Source organism: Bolinopsis microptera, chromosome 8 (assembly GCF_026151205.1).
Source record: "Bolinopsis microptera isolate Bmic1 chromosome 8, MBARI_Bmic_1.0, whole genome shotgun sequence".
Taxonomy (NCBI): Eukaryota; Metazoa; Ctenophora; class Tentaculata; order Lobata; family Bolinopsidae; genus Bolinopsis; species Bolinopsis microptera.
In genome coordinates, this window is record NC_087079.1 from 9,646,665 (window position 1) to 9,662,205 (window position 15,541).

General features: G+C 40.2%; 3 protein-coding genes across 5 annotated transcripts in view; 1 reads left to right on the forward strand and 2 right to left on the reverse strand.

Moving 5' to 3' along the window:
- The window catches only part of LOC134819580 (uncharacterized), a 776,807-nt gene that overhangs the window by 684,836 nt on the left and 76,430 nt on the right, over positions 1 to 15,541 (reverse strand). The window lies entirely within an intron of this gene.
- LOC134819588 (PX domain-containing protein kinase-like protein) overlaps positions 1 to 15,541 on the forward strand; it is a 72,077-nt gene that overhangs the window by 21,746 nt on the left and 34,790 nt on the right. For both annotated transcript variants that reach the window (XM_063829602.1, XM_063829603.1), the window contains exons 4-13: positions 2,437 to 2,533; positions 2,733 to 2,884; positions 10,177 to 10,270; positions 10,721 to 10,849; positions 11,032 to 11,102; positions 11,229 to 11,292; positions 11,499 to 11,590; positions 13,202 to 13,319; positions 13,431 to 13,509; positions 13,823 to 13,949. In XM_063829602.1, coding sequence (XP_063685672.1) covers positions 2,437 to 2,533; positions 2,733 to 2,884; positions 10,177 to 10,270; positions 10,721 to 10,849; positions 11,032 to 11,102; positions 11,229 to 11,292; positions 11,499 to 11,590; positions 13,202 to 13,319; positions 13,431 to 13,509; positions 13,823 to 13,949 — 1,023 coding nt within the window. The remainder of the gene's footprint in view (positions 1 to 2,436; positions 2,534 to 2,732; positions 2,885 to 10,176; positions 10,271 to 10,720; positions 10,850 to 11,031; positions 11,103 to 11,228; positions 11,293 to 11,498; positions 11,591 to 13,201; positions 13,320 to 13,430; positions 13,510 to 13,822; positions 13,950 to 15,541) is intronic.
- Positions 4,308 to 8,585, reverse strand: LOC134819590 (ets DNA-binding protein pokkuri-like). Its single transcript, XM_063829606.1, has 5 exons — positions 6,411 to 8,585; positions 6,099 to 6,172; positions 5,572 to 5,675; positions 5,113 to 5,322; positions 4,308 to 4,951 (listed from the first exon to the last, which is right to left on the reverse strand). The coding sequence occupies exons 1-5, from the start codon at positions 7,083 to 7,085 to the stop codon at positions 4,470 to 4,472; spliced, it is 1,545 nt and encodes a 514-aa protein (XP_063685676.1). The 5' UTR covers positions 7,086 to 8,585; the 3' UTR covers positions 4,308 to 4,469.

Genomic DNA, 15,541 nt, shown 5'->3' on the forward strand with positions numbered 1-15,541 from the left:
GAAAAATGAGAGTCAGGTAGCAGGATGCTATGATAACAGAGAGCAAAGGCTGCAGGATTCGGAAACTCACGTACTTCAGAAGGAATACACTGAGAATCCTGCCGACTATCTTGGCTCCCCCGTAAAGAAGGGCAAGAATGAGAAGCTCCTGATCCAAGGTGAGATTATTTTGCTGCTCATCTAAAACAGTGAGCAATGCGGGTATCAGTAATATACTTCCCCAACCCTGGAGTGTATTTATGAAATCTGCCACACAGCCCTTTATCAAACGACCCCAGAATCCTTTAACTTCAATGACTTCTGGTTCCTCCTCCGACTGAAGCCCCACTCTGGGCTTCGCAACCTCTTCTGTTAAAACACAATGCAGGATAAAAATAGGTGGTATGAAGATCGGTACTGAAGTACAGATGATAAAGTATCTCCAGCCCATTCGTCCCAGAATGAAATACGCCAGCACTGCCACCCACCCTCCTCCAAGAGTAAAAGAAAACAGTCCCACCAACTTGCCCACATTATACATATCATAACTGGAGACCTCCTCGGTAAAGTAAAGACCCAGCATGGACATGTTCAGCCCGATACAGAGACCAAGTAAGGCTCTGGAGATAAGGAGAGTCCAGAAGTTGGGAACCAGAGAGCAGAATACTGTAGCTATTATGGAAGTGTAGAGAGATACCAGAAGAGCCTCTCTCCTCCCTATCTTCTTCTTGATAGCTGGGAGGACGAAGTAAGAGAGAGCTAGACAGAGATAGAGGATGATGCCGAGTAGACCCTCTTGGGTTTTAGACACTTTCAACTCGCTGGAAGCTGCCTGGGTGATCACTCCGGGGAGGTAGATCTCCACTGCATCTCCGAATATTAGTAGGGTGAACAGAACAGTCAGATGGATGTCTTTCCGTGTCCATTTCAGGTTTTTAAAGTCAACCGCTGCTAAACCAGATTTGCAGGCTTCTTTAACCTTATCTTCTGCTTCTTCAGATTTGTTTGTCGTCCGGGCGGGTTGTTCTGAACCTTCGGCTGCTTCTAATTCCATATCACAACGTGTTTAGATACTGCTGAAATGTGGCAGAGGATACTCCGTTAGGCTTGCTTAGAGGTGCTAGTAGGAGAGTCAATCTAAATATTTATCAAGGTTTAAAATCTTGTTTATACAGTTCGAGTGTGACATTAAACGTGCAACATCATATCAGCAAAAAACATTATTAGAATACGTAAATAAGTTTAAAAACAGAACTGAAAATCAGAAAGAAGAGGATCTGTAATGTTAGTCAGTGTTAATACTGTTCATTAAATTGAGATACGTGGTATTATAACTTATAAGCAGGGAATAAAATAAAAACAGCTTATGCTGCACACCAAAACTTATCTAAACCATATTTACAAAACGTAAATCCTGAGTAAAATATCAAGGAATTACTAGGACCCAGGTAATTGATTTCACGTGCGCAAGGTATGGCAATTTATCAGCTTCACTCAGCGGTATACGTGACAATTCGAATTTGATGCATGTTTATGGTTATTAATTATGCGTATGTGGGTTAGATAAATCTAATTACTGCTTTTTTATTATCGACCTCTGTTATCTCAATCGAAATTCCTCCATGAGGGTAGTTTTAATTGATATGTTATTTATTTATTACCAACGTTTCTTGGTTGATGAAGAATGTGGAAATTTGGGGATACTTTTGTCTCTGATGACCACTGAATATTACCTAAAGTGTAAAAGTTCAACTGATTGAATTCTTACTCCCTCTATTAAGCGTGTGATATTGTCAAGTACTGGTGTCTGGGTCGTGGCGGGGATCTGGATCCTCCGACCTGTAACATGCACGTTATCCTAGTTATGCCCAGCATAGCAGTGATAAGATATTATTCTAAATTTAATCTGGATCGTTATTCATCATACCCTAACAGTATTTAATTACCGTATAAGTTCGGTCCATTAACTGGAATGGAGTGGCATTTGACAAAGCACCATTTTAACGGTGTACTGTGAACCATACTCTCTTGGTACAGTAATACCCCGATTTACCGCGCCCCGATTTACCTCAAACCCCCGATTTCCCGCTTACTGTATTATCTTATACCACACAAGAGTAGGCTAAATCCAAAATCACCATAATATCACCTTCAATTGGCTTAATCAATCAGAGGCTTCAAAGTCCCAGTGGAGCCATTACCAAAGTGGATAGTCTAACCTCTGAGTGAAATCACCATATTTTGTCAATTGTCATTTGTCATATTTTGTCAATTGTCATATTTTATTATATAAGCTTTGGCTTCGAAAAATATTTAAACGTGCCTTCTCTGTGCACGTGTAAAATTAAGCCAAAGTCTATATTTGCCGAGTCTATATTTCGCAACTTTATAATCGCAAAACTATGGTTTGTGATGTTAATGTTATAAATAGTATAATTCATAAACATTCTTATTCAGGTTTATCTGGACGTAGTACTGCAGAATACCTTACTATCTGGTACACTTGACGTAAAGAAATTTCTAGATCCTTCTCACTACGACGATAACTTTGAAGGTAAATCTTCAACCAAGTATATTTTTAGTACTCCCAACTGTTAATTTCAAATATTTCTCTTTACACTGTGGCTATCTCTGTATCTAGTTATATGAAAACATAACTTGTTGATTAATTATAATCGAGTTAGAATTTCCAACATTAATGTTTTAATCAAAACGTTGTCCATTTAAAGCAGCCACACTTTGCCCCATTTCAGAGGAAGCGTTGCGTCAAACCAGTATGCTGCTGAGGGCTGAACCTCACTGGAAGATGATTGAGCCTCTGAAGAACATAGGACACAGGATCAAGCGGAGCTTCTTTTTAGTTAACTGCGAAACAGAAGTGGTGGGCAAACAGATCCTTAGTTGGGTAAGTTATAAGTGAGTTATAAGTGAGTTATAGGTGAGTTATAGGTGAGTTATAGTGAATTATAAGTGAGTTATAAGTGAGTTGTAAGTGAGTTATAAGTGAGTTATAGGTGAGTTATAGGTGAGTTATAGCTATAGGTGAGTTATAGTGAATTATAAGTGAGTTATAAGTGAGTTATAAGTTTCTGAGCTGTTTAAATCGTGTGGTTTTCTGGTGCACCATCTAAGATAGTGTACATCGTGTCAACATATTGATGTTGTAATTTTCTTCCTAGCGGTTTCAAAACGGCAGCACAATTGGCTCCAAAATATAAGTGAAGAGAAATCAGAAACGTGGCTTTTATTGAAGCGTTCCACTTCCTACTTGATATGTTCGATTTTATATTGTGGAGCTAGAGGACATCCTGACGCTCAGGCAATAATGTAGACCAGCATGCAATGCACATAGTACACAGTCCAAGTTAACCTGGATCAAAACAACTGCCATTTCCTCGAGAACTGAAAAGGTCTACATAATAATTCGATGTAACGCGCTGAATAAATGGTATCAAGTCTTCGGCGCGCACGACCAAATAATTCGCGCGCGTTGCCTATAAATAAATATAATAAATATACATGGATGTGAGCCTGGGTTTATTTTCATACGTCAGGTAGGAATGTCATTATCCCAATAAATAACGTCTTTTGGCTGATCGAAGGGATTTGGTTACGGATAATGATTGGGACTTTCGAGGTGAAGCCATGTATTTTGAATGCTGATGTTTCGTAATTCGTTAGTGACAGTTGGCCAAACATCATCTAATTAGCCGATGTCCATTACTGTGTGACGTTGCCTGACCTACACAATTGACAATAGTTGTGGTAGGTTGGAGGGGCAATCCAATAATGGAATTGGTATAAACGCTAAAATATAACCAAAATTTTCCGATATTTGGAAGAACAATAGGAAATTGCTGGGAAACTGACAACTGTTCGTGACTGCACTTGTGATGTGTTATGTAGGAAGACTGTGTGTAAAACTGATTATGGAGGGGGATTTAAAATTGGCAAAATATTGATTACGTAAAATGTGAACGACCCCTAACACATTTATTTCACATCAATAAACGTAACATTAATTTCTGTGTCTGGCGGCAATTATAATCTCATTAGAAAATATCAGCAGAAATTTAGTCCGGGTCGATTGTAATAATACTTTAACTAGGAATAGGTGCAATTCTTAAGTTATGTAGCGACTACGGCTTTATATTTCTAATCTTGAGACATGATTAAATTACAGTTTAGTCCAGGTTAGTCTGATTTGGGTTTTAATTGTTTCGAAATTCGGATATCGATTTTACGCGTAACCGGATATGGTGGGCTTTGACAGTCTTAATTAAGTCATTTAGGTTGCTTTCCTTCCGGGTTTGCTAATCAGAGTCACGTTCTATTGACTAACGAAGAAAAGCATAAAACTCATTATATCATTTCAACAAATTTTCAACAGTATTATTAGCACATGCATCAAATAGAGATTAGATTACTGATAATATTAACAATTTCTAAACAATTTCTAACAACTTCAAATAAACTCAAACAATGTTTCTTTAACTATTATTAACTGATAGAGGAAACTTCTCTTCTTCAACCATACCACTCATTTTATTTCTGACAGCCTGCAAGGTAACTTTAATGGAACTGGGCACTTTGTTAAGATTGTCCTGCCACTGATATGGAGAGGTACCGACCTGCTGTTTTGCCATCTCCGGGTCGATCGGGCACGTTGACAAGGCTCGGTTCAACAGGGCATTGTAGACCACATCATCGGGATTATTACAGAAACTATACACTAGTCTATGCATGGGGTTATGCTTGATAATGTTCTTCTCGTAGTAGTACCTCAAGGCTCGGGAGAGTTTGTCGAAGTTCATGATAGGGTTACGTTTTCGGATCCCCCAAAGTCTGGCCAGCTCGACGGAGTTGATGATTCTGAATTCGAGTCCGTTTCCTGTCCAGGCTAGGACTGGGCGTTGTTCTCTGTCCCCGAGAAGCTCCAGAATGAACTGCCACAACTGGATACCGTGACTTCCTGAAAAATTCGATCATTAAACGTTTCATTCTCACGTGTTTCTCTTTCTGCGGAATAAAATCCAAACAGGAAATCTTTATTTGTCAATCCAATCCAATCAGTATTTCTGGAGAACTAAATAGGAACGAAACACATTTCTCAAGAAAACGTAAAATACACACCTCCAGAGTGTTTAATCTTCTTGCCCGATTTCGGCTGAGCCTTAGGACTGGTCTTCCTCTTGACTCCTACACCATCATACCCTGACTGGTACATGTTGAAGTTCCCTGTCTGTTCCTCTGCACAGCGCGCTCCTCCCAGGATTATGCTGGGTTGCACTGCGCGCACTTGGCGCTGTGCCACGGCTTCTTGTAACACGTGGATCAGCTGCTCTGTAATAAGATAGGATTAGGGGCCAGGTATTGACTATTGACGGGTTGCGTAATGATGGGTTGTGTAATGAGGGGTCGAGTAAGGAGAACACTTTTAATACAATCATTGATTGAATGGTAGCAGCTCAATGCTCATCTCAAACTCCCACATCGTGCCCCGTGCCAGCATGGTATTGCAGCAATGTACTATGTAACTAATTAATAGAGCGACACGTAATAGACAAAGGGACAATTTATATTAAAACTTACCAAGCTTGACGAGCTGAGAGAGGTACTGGTTGTTAGTGCCGGATGTCTCGAAACTGCTGAGAAGTAGTCGGGATCTGACTGCTGCCAGCTGGTCGGCTAGTTTCCTGTGAGGGTAGTAGTCGGTCAGCGCCGCCACTTGGACAATATAAACAGCTACATGGAGCTTATTTATGGTTATGTGTCGTTACGTGTGCTCAATGTTCCAAAAATAGACAGACCATTGTTTAAGTAAGAAACAAATTGTTCGACCATTGAGCAGGAGGAGCGTTGTGAGTGTGGATATTAAGAAGAAAGTTTGAATTATTCAATAGTTAGCCCCCCTCATGTGGACCTTAAACACGTTGAATGTGAACCTTGTTAAAGATAATGGACCTGTATGAAAGGGCGAAATTGTTGTAATTACGGACGGCGCTAGACTGTGGTTTAGTGACAGAACGTTATATACTAAGTGACAATGTGGGTGCTAGAACTTGAGCAGAGAGTAAATACAGAGAGCAAATACAGGAGACAAATACTTGGCTTCTTACCTGGCTTGCATGTTCAACTCTTCTGAATCTGTAGAACTGCGATCAATTGGGGAGGTCTGGAGCTGCTGACTCGACTGGGGATAAAATCATGTTAATTTAATCTAAATCTTTATATTTCAGTGTGTTTATTCAAGCGTAATTTATTATTTCCGTGACTAAAAAAGTCTGATTACAGGATCTAATTACAGAAAAGTGCACTAACTGCTAATGCTACGCGAAATTTCTGCAGATGAAATAAATTTAAAGACTTGCGAATTCTGCGGATCGAATATATTTAAAGACGTGCGAACTTATCATAATCATAAAACTTACATTAGTAGTAATAAAGGAGTTGTTGTTCAAGATATTTGAAACCATGCTGATCTGACTGGTACACACTGGTGTCGTTCTGTAGTCTGAATACACTGAGGTATAGTTGCCATGGTTACCGGAGGTGTGGTTACCACTGTTCATGACTGAGGTTGAAGCTGGGGCGGCGACCAGCGAACTGAAATCTGATGTGACGGGTATAAGCTGAGGTAGAGAGGTAGAGAGAGGCTGGTTAGAAGGGCTGGAGACGTTTACAATGTGAGAGTTGTGGATCTGAAGGGTTGGGGATGACATGTAGGGGTTGTGGGAGGTAGAGATCATGTTACCCACCGACCTGTGACCCAACATGGAAGTAGGCACCAGAACAGGGCTGGAGGAGGGGATTGGCATTCTCAGAGCTGGGATTATCTTTGTCGGAGTGGTGGTTGCCATGGTTACAGGAGGCTGGGAAGTAAGGGGCGACGAAATGTTATACCCAGCGTCAGAGTTGAAATCTGGACCAGCCCCAGCTGAGAGTATGGACTGAATTAGGTTGGATTTAACGGCCGGGTTAAGGGTCATTAGTGTCTTGAGCAGGGAACTGATGGCATCGTCAGACAAAGTGTTGGCTAAGTCTGGTTCGGATTTAATGAGACTCGGCAGGGTCGACCCTGGTTCTGTTTTCACTAATTGCGTCATGTGAGCCTAAAAGAAAGAGATTTGGTTAGGTCATGGATACTGATTTGTATTTCGTGGTGTTTACAGGTGATAAGAAACTTACAAGGTAAATGAGATTATGGTATTGCTGGGGACCGCAATGCCAACCCAAAACCGAAAACATTACGTAAACAAATCTTTATACACAGTAGGTTTAGGCTTGCAGACTGCAGACTGCACTTAGCGTCCGGAGATTGTAACCTATTCTGCTTAATCCGATTAACAACTCCGCACCGAGTTAGAAACCGGGAAATATAAAGCTGCACAAAAACGTCATGTTTTAAGATAGCGATCATGCGAACTGAAAAATACTATTCTAGAATAATTGGAAAATAGTCTCATCAATATCACGGATCCCCGCAGGCGCGGTGCAAACCAAGGCCACTTCTCTGTTCCCACGAAAGTGACTGCAAGATTAAACGTGTCTAACGCAAAATAAAAACAAGTGCACGTATGATAAGAGAACGTAAGCAGCAAGCAGATGCAGAATGACAACTTCCTAGAAGCTCCGAGCTAGTGAAGGAACACGCCTCTTTTCTCTCGTGGTGAGAGCGACAGGACGTATAGAGGGTCGACAAGCAGGCTTGCCTTCAACGTACAGCATGCTGACCTCACCGCCGACCAATGAACGCGTCGAGTTTCAGTAAACAACCAATCGGAGTGGAGTGTTTGTGTCACCTGGTCAGGAGGAAAGAGTGCTGTCATGCATGGCAAAATCCGATTGGTGCGGCGACCAATGGGAGTGAAGAGAATCTGGCGTGGACCAATGAAAAGGCAGGATTTAAGTCAGGTGACCGTGTGGGACTACGTCAGGGATAGCTCGGAGAGGAAGCCGAGAAATGCTTGATGATATCCTGGTCACCTGACACGATGTCCTTGTTTCACGTGACTTTTAAAGTGATCACGTGACACTGAACTTTTACTCGCATTACTAGTTTCATCGCAGCAGCTAATACAGGAAAGGGGAAACAAGAAACGGCAGCAAATTTCAAATAACAGAAATGACTCGTGGAAAAACAAGTAACGAATGTGTCAAGCAATGCCCCGAATTTACCGTGTGAAGTCTCGCTCTCCACTTGACCAGCTGAAAGTTGAGTTAACTGTCAAAAAGACTGGGGACACCGTAAAATGCTGGGATCACTTGATATGACATTGACAGTAAAATTATTATTTATGTCAAGAACGTCGCGCATGAAATGGGACCAGTTATAATATATAATAATACATGTAGTACAATAACAGCGGCAAAAGCGACGATTGACAAGTGCACTTGCAGTTTTAACTTCTATATTTCCTGTCTGAGGAGATCCTGGACGGGCATTGGTCCTCGTAGGAAGTATTTCCTGCCCTCCCTCACTTCTAGCAAACTTCCCCGTCTGAGGTGCCAAGTATGAAGCAGCTGCAGTTTTAAGGTGACGGGAAAGGGAAAACGAGACGATAACTCGGAGATCACAGGATCAACTTAATCACAAAACAAGAAACAAGATGTGACTGGTTTGTGCGGCGTAGGTAATGGCTGAGAATTGAAACATTCCCTGCGTGACCTCACCACATGGGAAAGGAGTGGAGAGAGCACTCAGCATCCTCACGATAAAGGAAGTCGGCTACAAGGAAATATGTGCCAAGTCTCTCCCTCTCTATGTTTCTTATTAATGCTAGGCTGCCTCACTACATTATGCCCTTATATGGTATGATTGCCCTGATATACTCTGGTTTATAGCACCTGTTGCTGGTGATGGGCCCACCGTTGCTAATGGTTACCGAGATTCACGTGGGACACGCAGTCTGCTCTGATTGGTCGAGGGAACGTGACGACCTCTGATTGGCTATCCTTGCCTTGCACTCCGGATAAAATGCTGTCATTGGACAGTTATGGGATTAAGGACTTTTAATTCGAGTTAAAGTGGTGCCAGGAAACATGACAACGTCCAATTCCAAATGGTTGAATCTCATCAAAAGCTCAGAGCGTGTGATGTAGGGGGCCTATATTTTGGTGCTTTCTCTCTCAAGTACCCGTGCAACCCCTAAGTAAGTGGTTGACAACTCTACCCGCCGCAAGGGTTTTACTTCCATACTCAGTTTATGACAACTGTAATGAAGCATGGAGTTAACTGTCGGGATTTTTCAAAGTAAACCACGTCTGGTTTGGGAAGCAACTGTATGTAAGACATGAGCAGCAATATTCTGTGATGATAGCGAAAGTAAATATCCAACATGTAGTATACGAACTGAACTAACAAAATACATTAGTACAAAAAAATCAGAGCACATCAAAGCTAAAATGACTGAACGGAAATGAGCAAAACTCGTTAAGTATGTCTCAACCTCCCGGAAAAGTCTATATCAGACGTTCACAGATTTCCAGCAGAACCAGACTGAACTACAACTTGGAGCGCTGTCCTAGGCTAGTCATACGTGTACGACAGTGCTGAGGTCCGATCATGAGATCATCATGACGCTAGCCAGGCCCGTTATAATAGGAAATATGGCAAGAATTTTCAGATGATAACACGCTATATATAGACCAGTCACCAGTTTTATCACTCCGTGGAAATGATTTTCCTGGTGCAGTGAGGAATTGTTTGAGTTCGGGCGGACACAAATAGAGTTTAGCGCGGCAGTAATGATATTGTTATTAGATTTAACTCCACAATAGCCGGATCAAGGAAGTGCGAGGATGTAAAAATAGCTGAGTAATGAAATTGCGAAAGCAGTAATGAATAATGATTAGCAGGTACGAGAGCTTTCGGTTCCTGCTACCTCATACCAACGTCATTCCAAAGAACCTTATAATTGCTTTATCTCTTACGTGACAAATAACTGATTAAACTGATAACGCATATCACGAACATTACTCTACAACTGTTCAGGGCGAATAATAAAATGGTCGAAAAGAACGCACACAGTACATGTAATGGTACCGAACAATACCGGGTATTATATCAAAGATCTGTAGCATAACAACAGGTGCAGAACGCGCACAGAATTACCTGCTATCTAAACACTATTATTAAGATAATTATGAAGGAATATTGTGGATAATAATAGACGACTGATCATTTCCTCCCCACAGACGGAGATAGGCCCTTACTACAGTTTTAGCGGAAAAGAAATGTCCTCTCTCACTAAACTGCTGACGACTGTTCAACATCCCTATATCACACCTGGTATGTTTTAAAAAGGGGCGTTTCTTTTCATATTACTCTAGGTATAATTCATTCAAGGAGCATTTATCTTTGTAAATAAGCTAAGAACGGATTTTAAATGATTATGCAACATATTATTCTTGGAAATAATCTAAATGCTTTTAAATGATGTCTTGGTATTTATGCTATTTAGATATCTCACGTATTGCAGCAGATTATTAGATATGTCGAAGGTACGAGGGGGACACTGCTCAGAACAAATTAACATATAGTTTTAAGACCAAGCAAGCAGGCGGAGAGCGCGGGTTGAGAACCAGAAGTATATGGAGCAATTAGCCCTTTAAACTTTTATTATAAGTTAAAACTACAGCGCGACTTTCTATTACAGTACGATGCAAAATAGTTGACTCGCGTCTGAATCTTATAGGTCACGTGTAGTGATTGCTAGTTTGTGATTGGACAACGTTTCAGTGACGATGGCAGCGTTTAACCAGAGTGGAGTTCATGTTTCACGGCCGTTTCACACAGCCGGTTCTCTCAGAGACATCCTCTGCGCTGCTAAACCCAAATCACCGTTCTTCAAGAAATATATGGGCCAAAGTGAGTGGTTAAATGTTAAATACGTACTTAACTGTGATGATTCGGAAGTTGAAGCAGTGCTGTTATCGCGATTATGATTCTATATTTAACGAAACCATGATATTTATTCTTCAAACGTTTAACCCCGTGCACACCTTCGTTTCTGAAATTCGAATAGTTGCAATATACGACCTCTCCTCTAGGAACTATTCTACCGGAAAATGAGATTGCTGTAGCTGGCAGAAATCTTCTGGAAGCTCTTGTATTCTTACAGGTTAGTCCTATCAGCGATAATTATTTAAGAATATTGAGAGAGCAACTTAAATAGATATGCCACTTTGATTTGGGATTACCGGTAAAATCTTTGATCATTCAATTTGATAACTAATAATTTATTCAGGACCGAGGTTTGCCTTACGGACACCTTCATTCAGGAAACATTATGGTCGACACTACTTCAAACGGTACGTGGAAATGATATATGAAGAGGAGGGAGTCTTTGCTATTTCCCGGAAATCTTAAAAAACGGCCGACATTTTCAGAGACAAATTAAAGGAATTGATCGGCTGTATGCTCAAGTTATTACATTTACTATCATTAAAGGTATAACCTTTGAGAAAGGAATGATCAGGCTATGAAGTTTTATAAAAAATTATGACTTTATTTTCAGGTAACATCTACAAGTTATCAGACATCGAGAATTTCTTGCTTGGTCTGCCGAGCAGACATCGGAATTTGCACGTGCAACACGGAGGAATCAAGGTACGGAACCATCTCCAAAGGTTATACTAATAAATGGAACATAGTTCCGAATGAGTCACTCTAATTGGAAAATTAGAACCCTGACCAATCATCTGTTACTTTAATTATCAAATATCTGAATCTAAGAACAGTCTACAAGTACACCTGTCACAATAAACAACACCTACAAAATACACTCAACACTAACGCCAGCCTGAAAACCCGTTACAAAATGGCTGACAACGTCATCACAACCCCCTTCTGGGAACCAAAACAAGAAAATGAGAACGGAATTCCGCGGAATGTGAGAACTCGCGGTTCCAACAACAAGGAAGTGTCATATTACCCGGTGCTGAACGACAAAGGCCTGGAAAAATCTGAGAAATCTAAGGTCAGCGTCATTACCGTTGTAATACGTGGTGTGAATCAGAGGCTGAAACCCAAGGAGGAGAGTTTGGAGTAATGTGAACAGTTTGACAGCATTATCAGGAACAGTGAGACAAACTGTGACGCTCTCCCACACGGTTACACGATCTTATACACTCACTGTGCATCAATTTACATAAAAGTAACAATAAACGAGATAAGACTAACTGAAAAACCAATTAGTAATAAACTAGGAAGTGCGACATCGGCTTATCAACGGTTAAATATTGATGTAAAACCCTTATCTGTGCTCGATGCTCAAGGAAGTGCCAAATAATCTTTCAACATATTTTAAGGATTCCCATACCCACCTTCCTTTTCCGGGTGAAGCCTAAATTCCTAAGAGCCTGAGACTCGCCTAGGTTTAGCCTAGTGACTAACAACCATAATTGCCTCCACAACCTAAGAATTACGGAATATGTTAATATTCTTAGGGGTAGGATATGATTATCCGCTCGATTGTTCACGGTTTCGGACGTTTATTTGCGTATCGTTCATGGTATTTCCGGGAATAGATTTACTTTTCAGGGATCATTCGAACGTCTATTTGTGTAACGGCAACGCTAGTGTATCCGGGAATAGATCTTCTATTTCAGGATTATGATATAACATTACGGACAAAAATATCCTAACGTTTTGGAAAGACTTAGCAAAACAATACTGAGCTCAGTAAAACACAAAGGATCTTTTAACAATGTTACTTTTCAACCCCGCCCATATGAAGTCTTTAGTTGAACGTACTTTTAACATCCCTACCTGCAACCCATAAGATCACAATATAGAAGATCATCAAAATGACAAATCCCTCGTTTTGAAATAAGCCCGAAATTCAATAAACTGCTTTCTCATTGAGACCAGACAGAATGGAACACGTGTCAAAACAAATAAAATGTTGTAAGTCCCAACTCTAAGCAAGGGCAATCGCGTGGCAAAACGAAAATCTTGACATTTTAACGGTTTACCACATAATGCCGAAAATTAAAAGAGAGCCCTCAAGACGGCAGAATGGGGCTTATAATTTGTCGGTTGGACACCTGAGGGAATTATCGTATCGTTTTCTAGTTTCTACTGACATTTCGGTTAATCATAGAAAACTTTTAGTTTTATGATCATTCTCTTGGTACCAGGCACGATTGAAATAACTTGACTTCATAATTGGGAGAAGTCCCTCAATTCTTTTTTAAACTGCTAACTGCTTATCTTCAGACAACGTTGGACGCTGACGTTTATAATTTCGGGCTGGTTTTATACGAAATGTCGACTGGAACTGTACAACAAACCCCGACTACAGACATGATTCCAGCCACCATCCCGCCTGCTATACGTTAGTGTTTCACTTTCACGCTTCGGTCAGGTGAAACCCATCGCTCATTTTTTGCTTTTGATGACATTTTGGTAAACACAGCTCGAATGTAACAGTTTTCTACCCCCTCAGGAACTATACTGGAGAGTATTCTGTCTACCTCGGCCCAGCGAGATGGTATCCCAACTCTGGACGACCTCATTGCGGATATGTACGTGATTTGATAGTTTAACCTAATTAACCTCACCATCCTTACTTCTAACCTGATTAATTGTTCCAACTTTGAAGACTTTTTTATAACCCATGACCTCATTATGTACTCAATTATTACAGCATGTTTTTGTTTATGACCTAATTTTGTACACGCGGATGAGCTTTTTTAATGACTAATAAATGATAACGTCCTTGTCGCGAAGGAGTTCTGAGAATTGAAGATACCTCAAGAATGGTACCGTAAAATGTAAAGTATTAAGTACAAGTAAAAGTGTAAAGTAACTGTAGACTGATAAAAGTAAACTCCCCAGATTTTTCACCCCAACAACATCCTCGACCCACGTTCAACCAGTCCTGAAGCTCTCCAACAAACACAAACAAGCTATCTCTATAGCAACGACCTGCTACGAAACTGCTCTGACCAATGATCATAAATCGGTTAGTTCGTCTCGTCAGATTTAAACTTAGTTTAGAGAATATTAATAAGAAGTTCACAATTAGAAACTATAGAACAAGATAAGAATCAGCTTTAACCCATATTCTTCCACGGTACTTTTAAAAGTACGGTTCATAAACAGTGACCTAACTTGTCTCGTGACAAATATTTTTTGATGCAGTTTTTTGCATTAGGTTAAAAAAGGTCTGCTGATTATTTTAGCACCCTGACCAGATGGTTAACAAAAGCAAGAGATTTACAGGATGTTGGCAAAGGTGGTCAAAAATGGTACTTTCAAAAATGGTAAATTTTCGGTACCACCAGCCAATTCTCCAACTTTGATGGATCCCAAATTTGGTTTTTTAATATTGCCTAAACGATTATGCAATAAATAGGCAATAATGTGGAGCGACATAAAAATCATAAATTGCCTCTAATTGAGATGTAAATTGGGTGTACTTTTAAAAGTACATCATTCTAGACAGTGATGTACTTTTAAAAGTACGTACTTTTAAAAGTTCAATATCTTTGTATGATGTACTTTTAAAAGGACAGGTTTCACGAAAAATGTACTTTTAAAAGTACAGGTTTATAATTATATAGACTACACAATGTCTGCTGGCTTAATTAATGCCGGTAAGACTGTCATGGCAGGTAAATTGTTCTGAATCAGAACGGAAGTCACAACAGAAATTTTCCGCTCTGATTCGCCAGCACTGGCATAATTTCACAGTTGACTATCACTTCATGTAATTATAGTGTGAGGTCTCCTTATGCAATGTGTTAATCTGATATCATTTATATTTATTACGTCTTTATATTATAAGCTTTCAGTTTCATTTGGTGCAGTTTATAAAGTTATAATAAACTTCGGTCTCAATTTATTAGACTGTCAGCAGTGCTCTCCGTGGGGCATGAAATATCGATTTTGTTGTAACGCCTTTTGCTGGTTTATTGACTAACATTTCTTAGCTTAGTATTTTCTTTTCTTATTGTAATTTTTCTTTTCTTAGTATATTCTTAGTTCATTTCTTAGCTAAGAACAGGACGTGTACATGGATTTGTCAGATACAGCGAAAAGGAGGAGGAGAAAGAGGAGCCCTGAGAAAGATGCGACCCTGGTGTGTTATACACTACTGTTATGCTATATAATATTACTTCTCTACATCTGTCATCATGAGATACAATCCAATTATAGGCATTTTCACATTGATGAACTTATTTATTAAATGGCTAATACTCAACTACACCAGGACCATAAATTCGACGTAGGCGATCTTGTTTACAAAGAATGGGGGAGACAGTGGGAGCCGGCTCGAGTACTGAAGATTTATAGAGGAGGATCAGGAGGGATCAAGATTCAGTTTGTGGAATGTAAGAGAATGCTAGATGTCCACAAACAAACCCTAAAGCTCCCAGAAGCTTTTCACAACTTAAAGAATACCGAAAATGGTGAGAATGAGAAGGGAGTAGCAGAAGCTGAGAGAGTTCTAGAGGAACAGAAGAGAGTGGCAGAAGCTGAGAGAGTTCTAGAGGAACAGAAGAGAGTAGCAGAAGCTGAGAGATTTCTAGAGGAACAGAAGAGAGTAGCAGA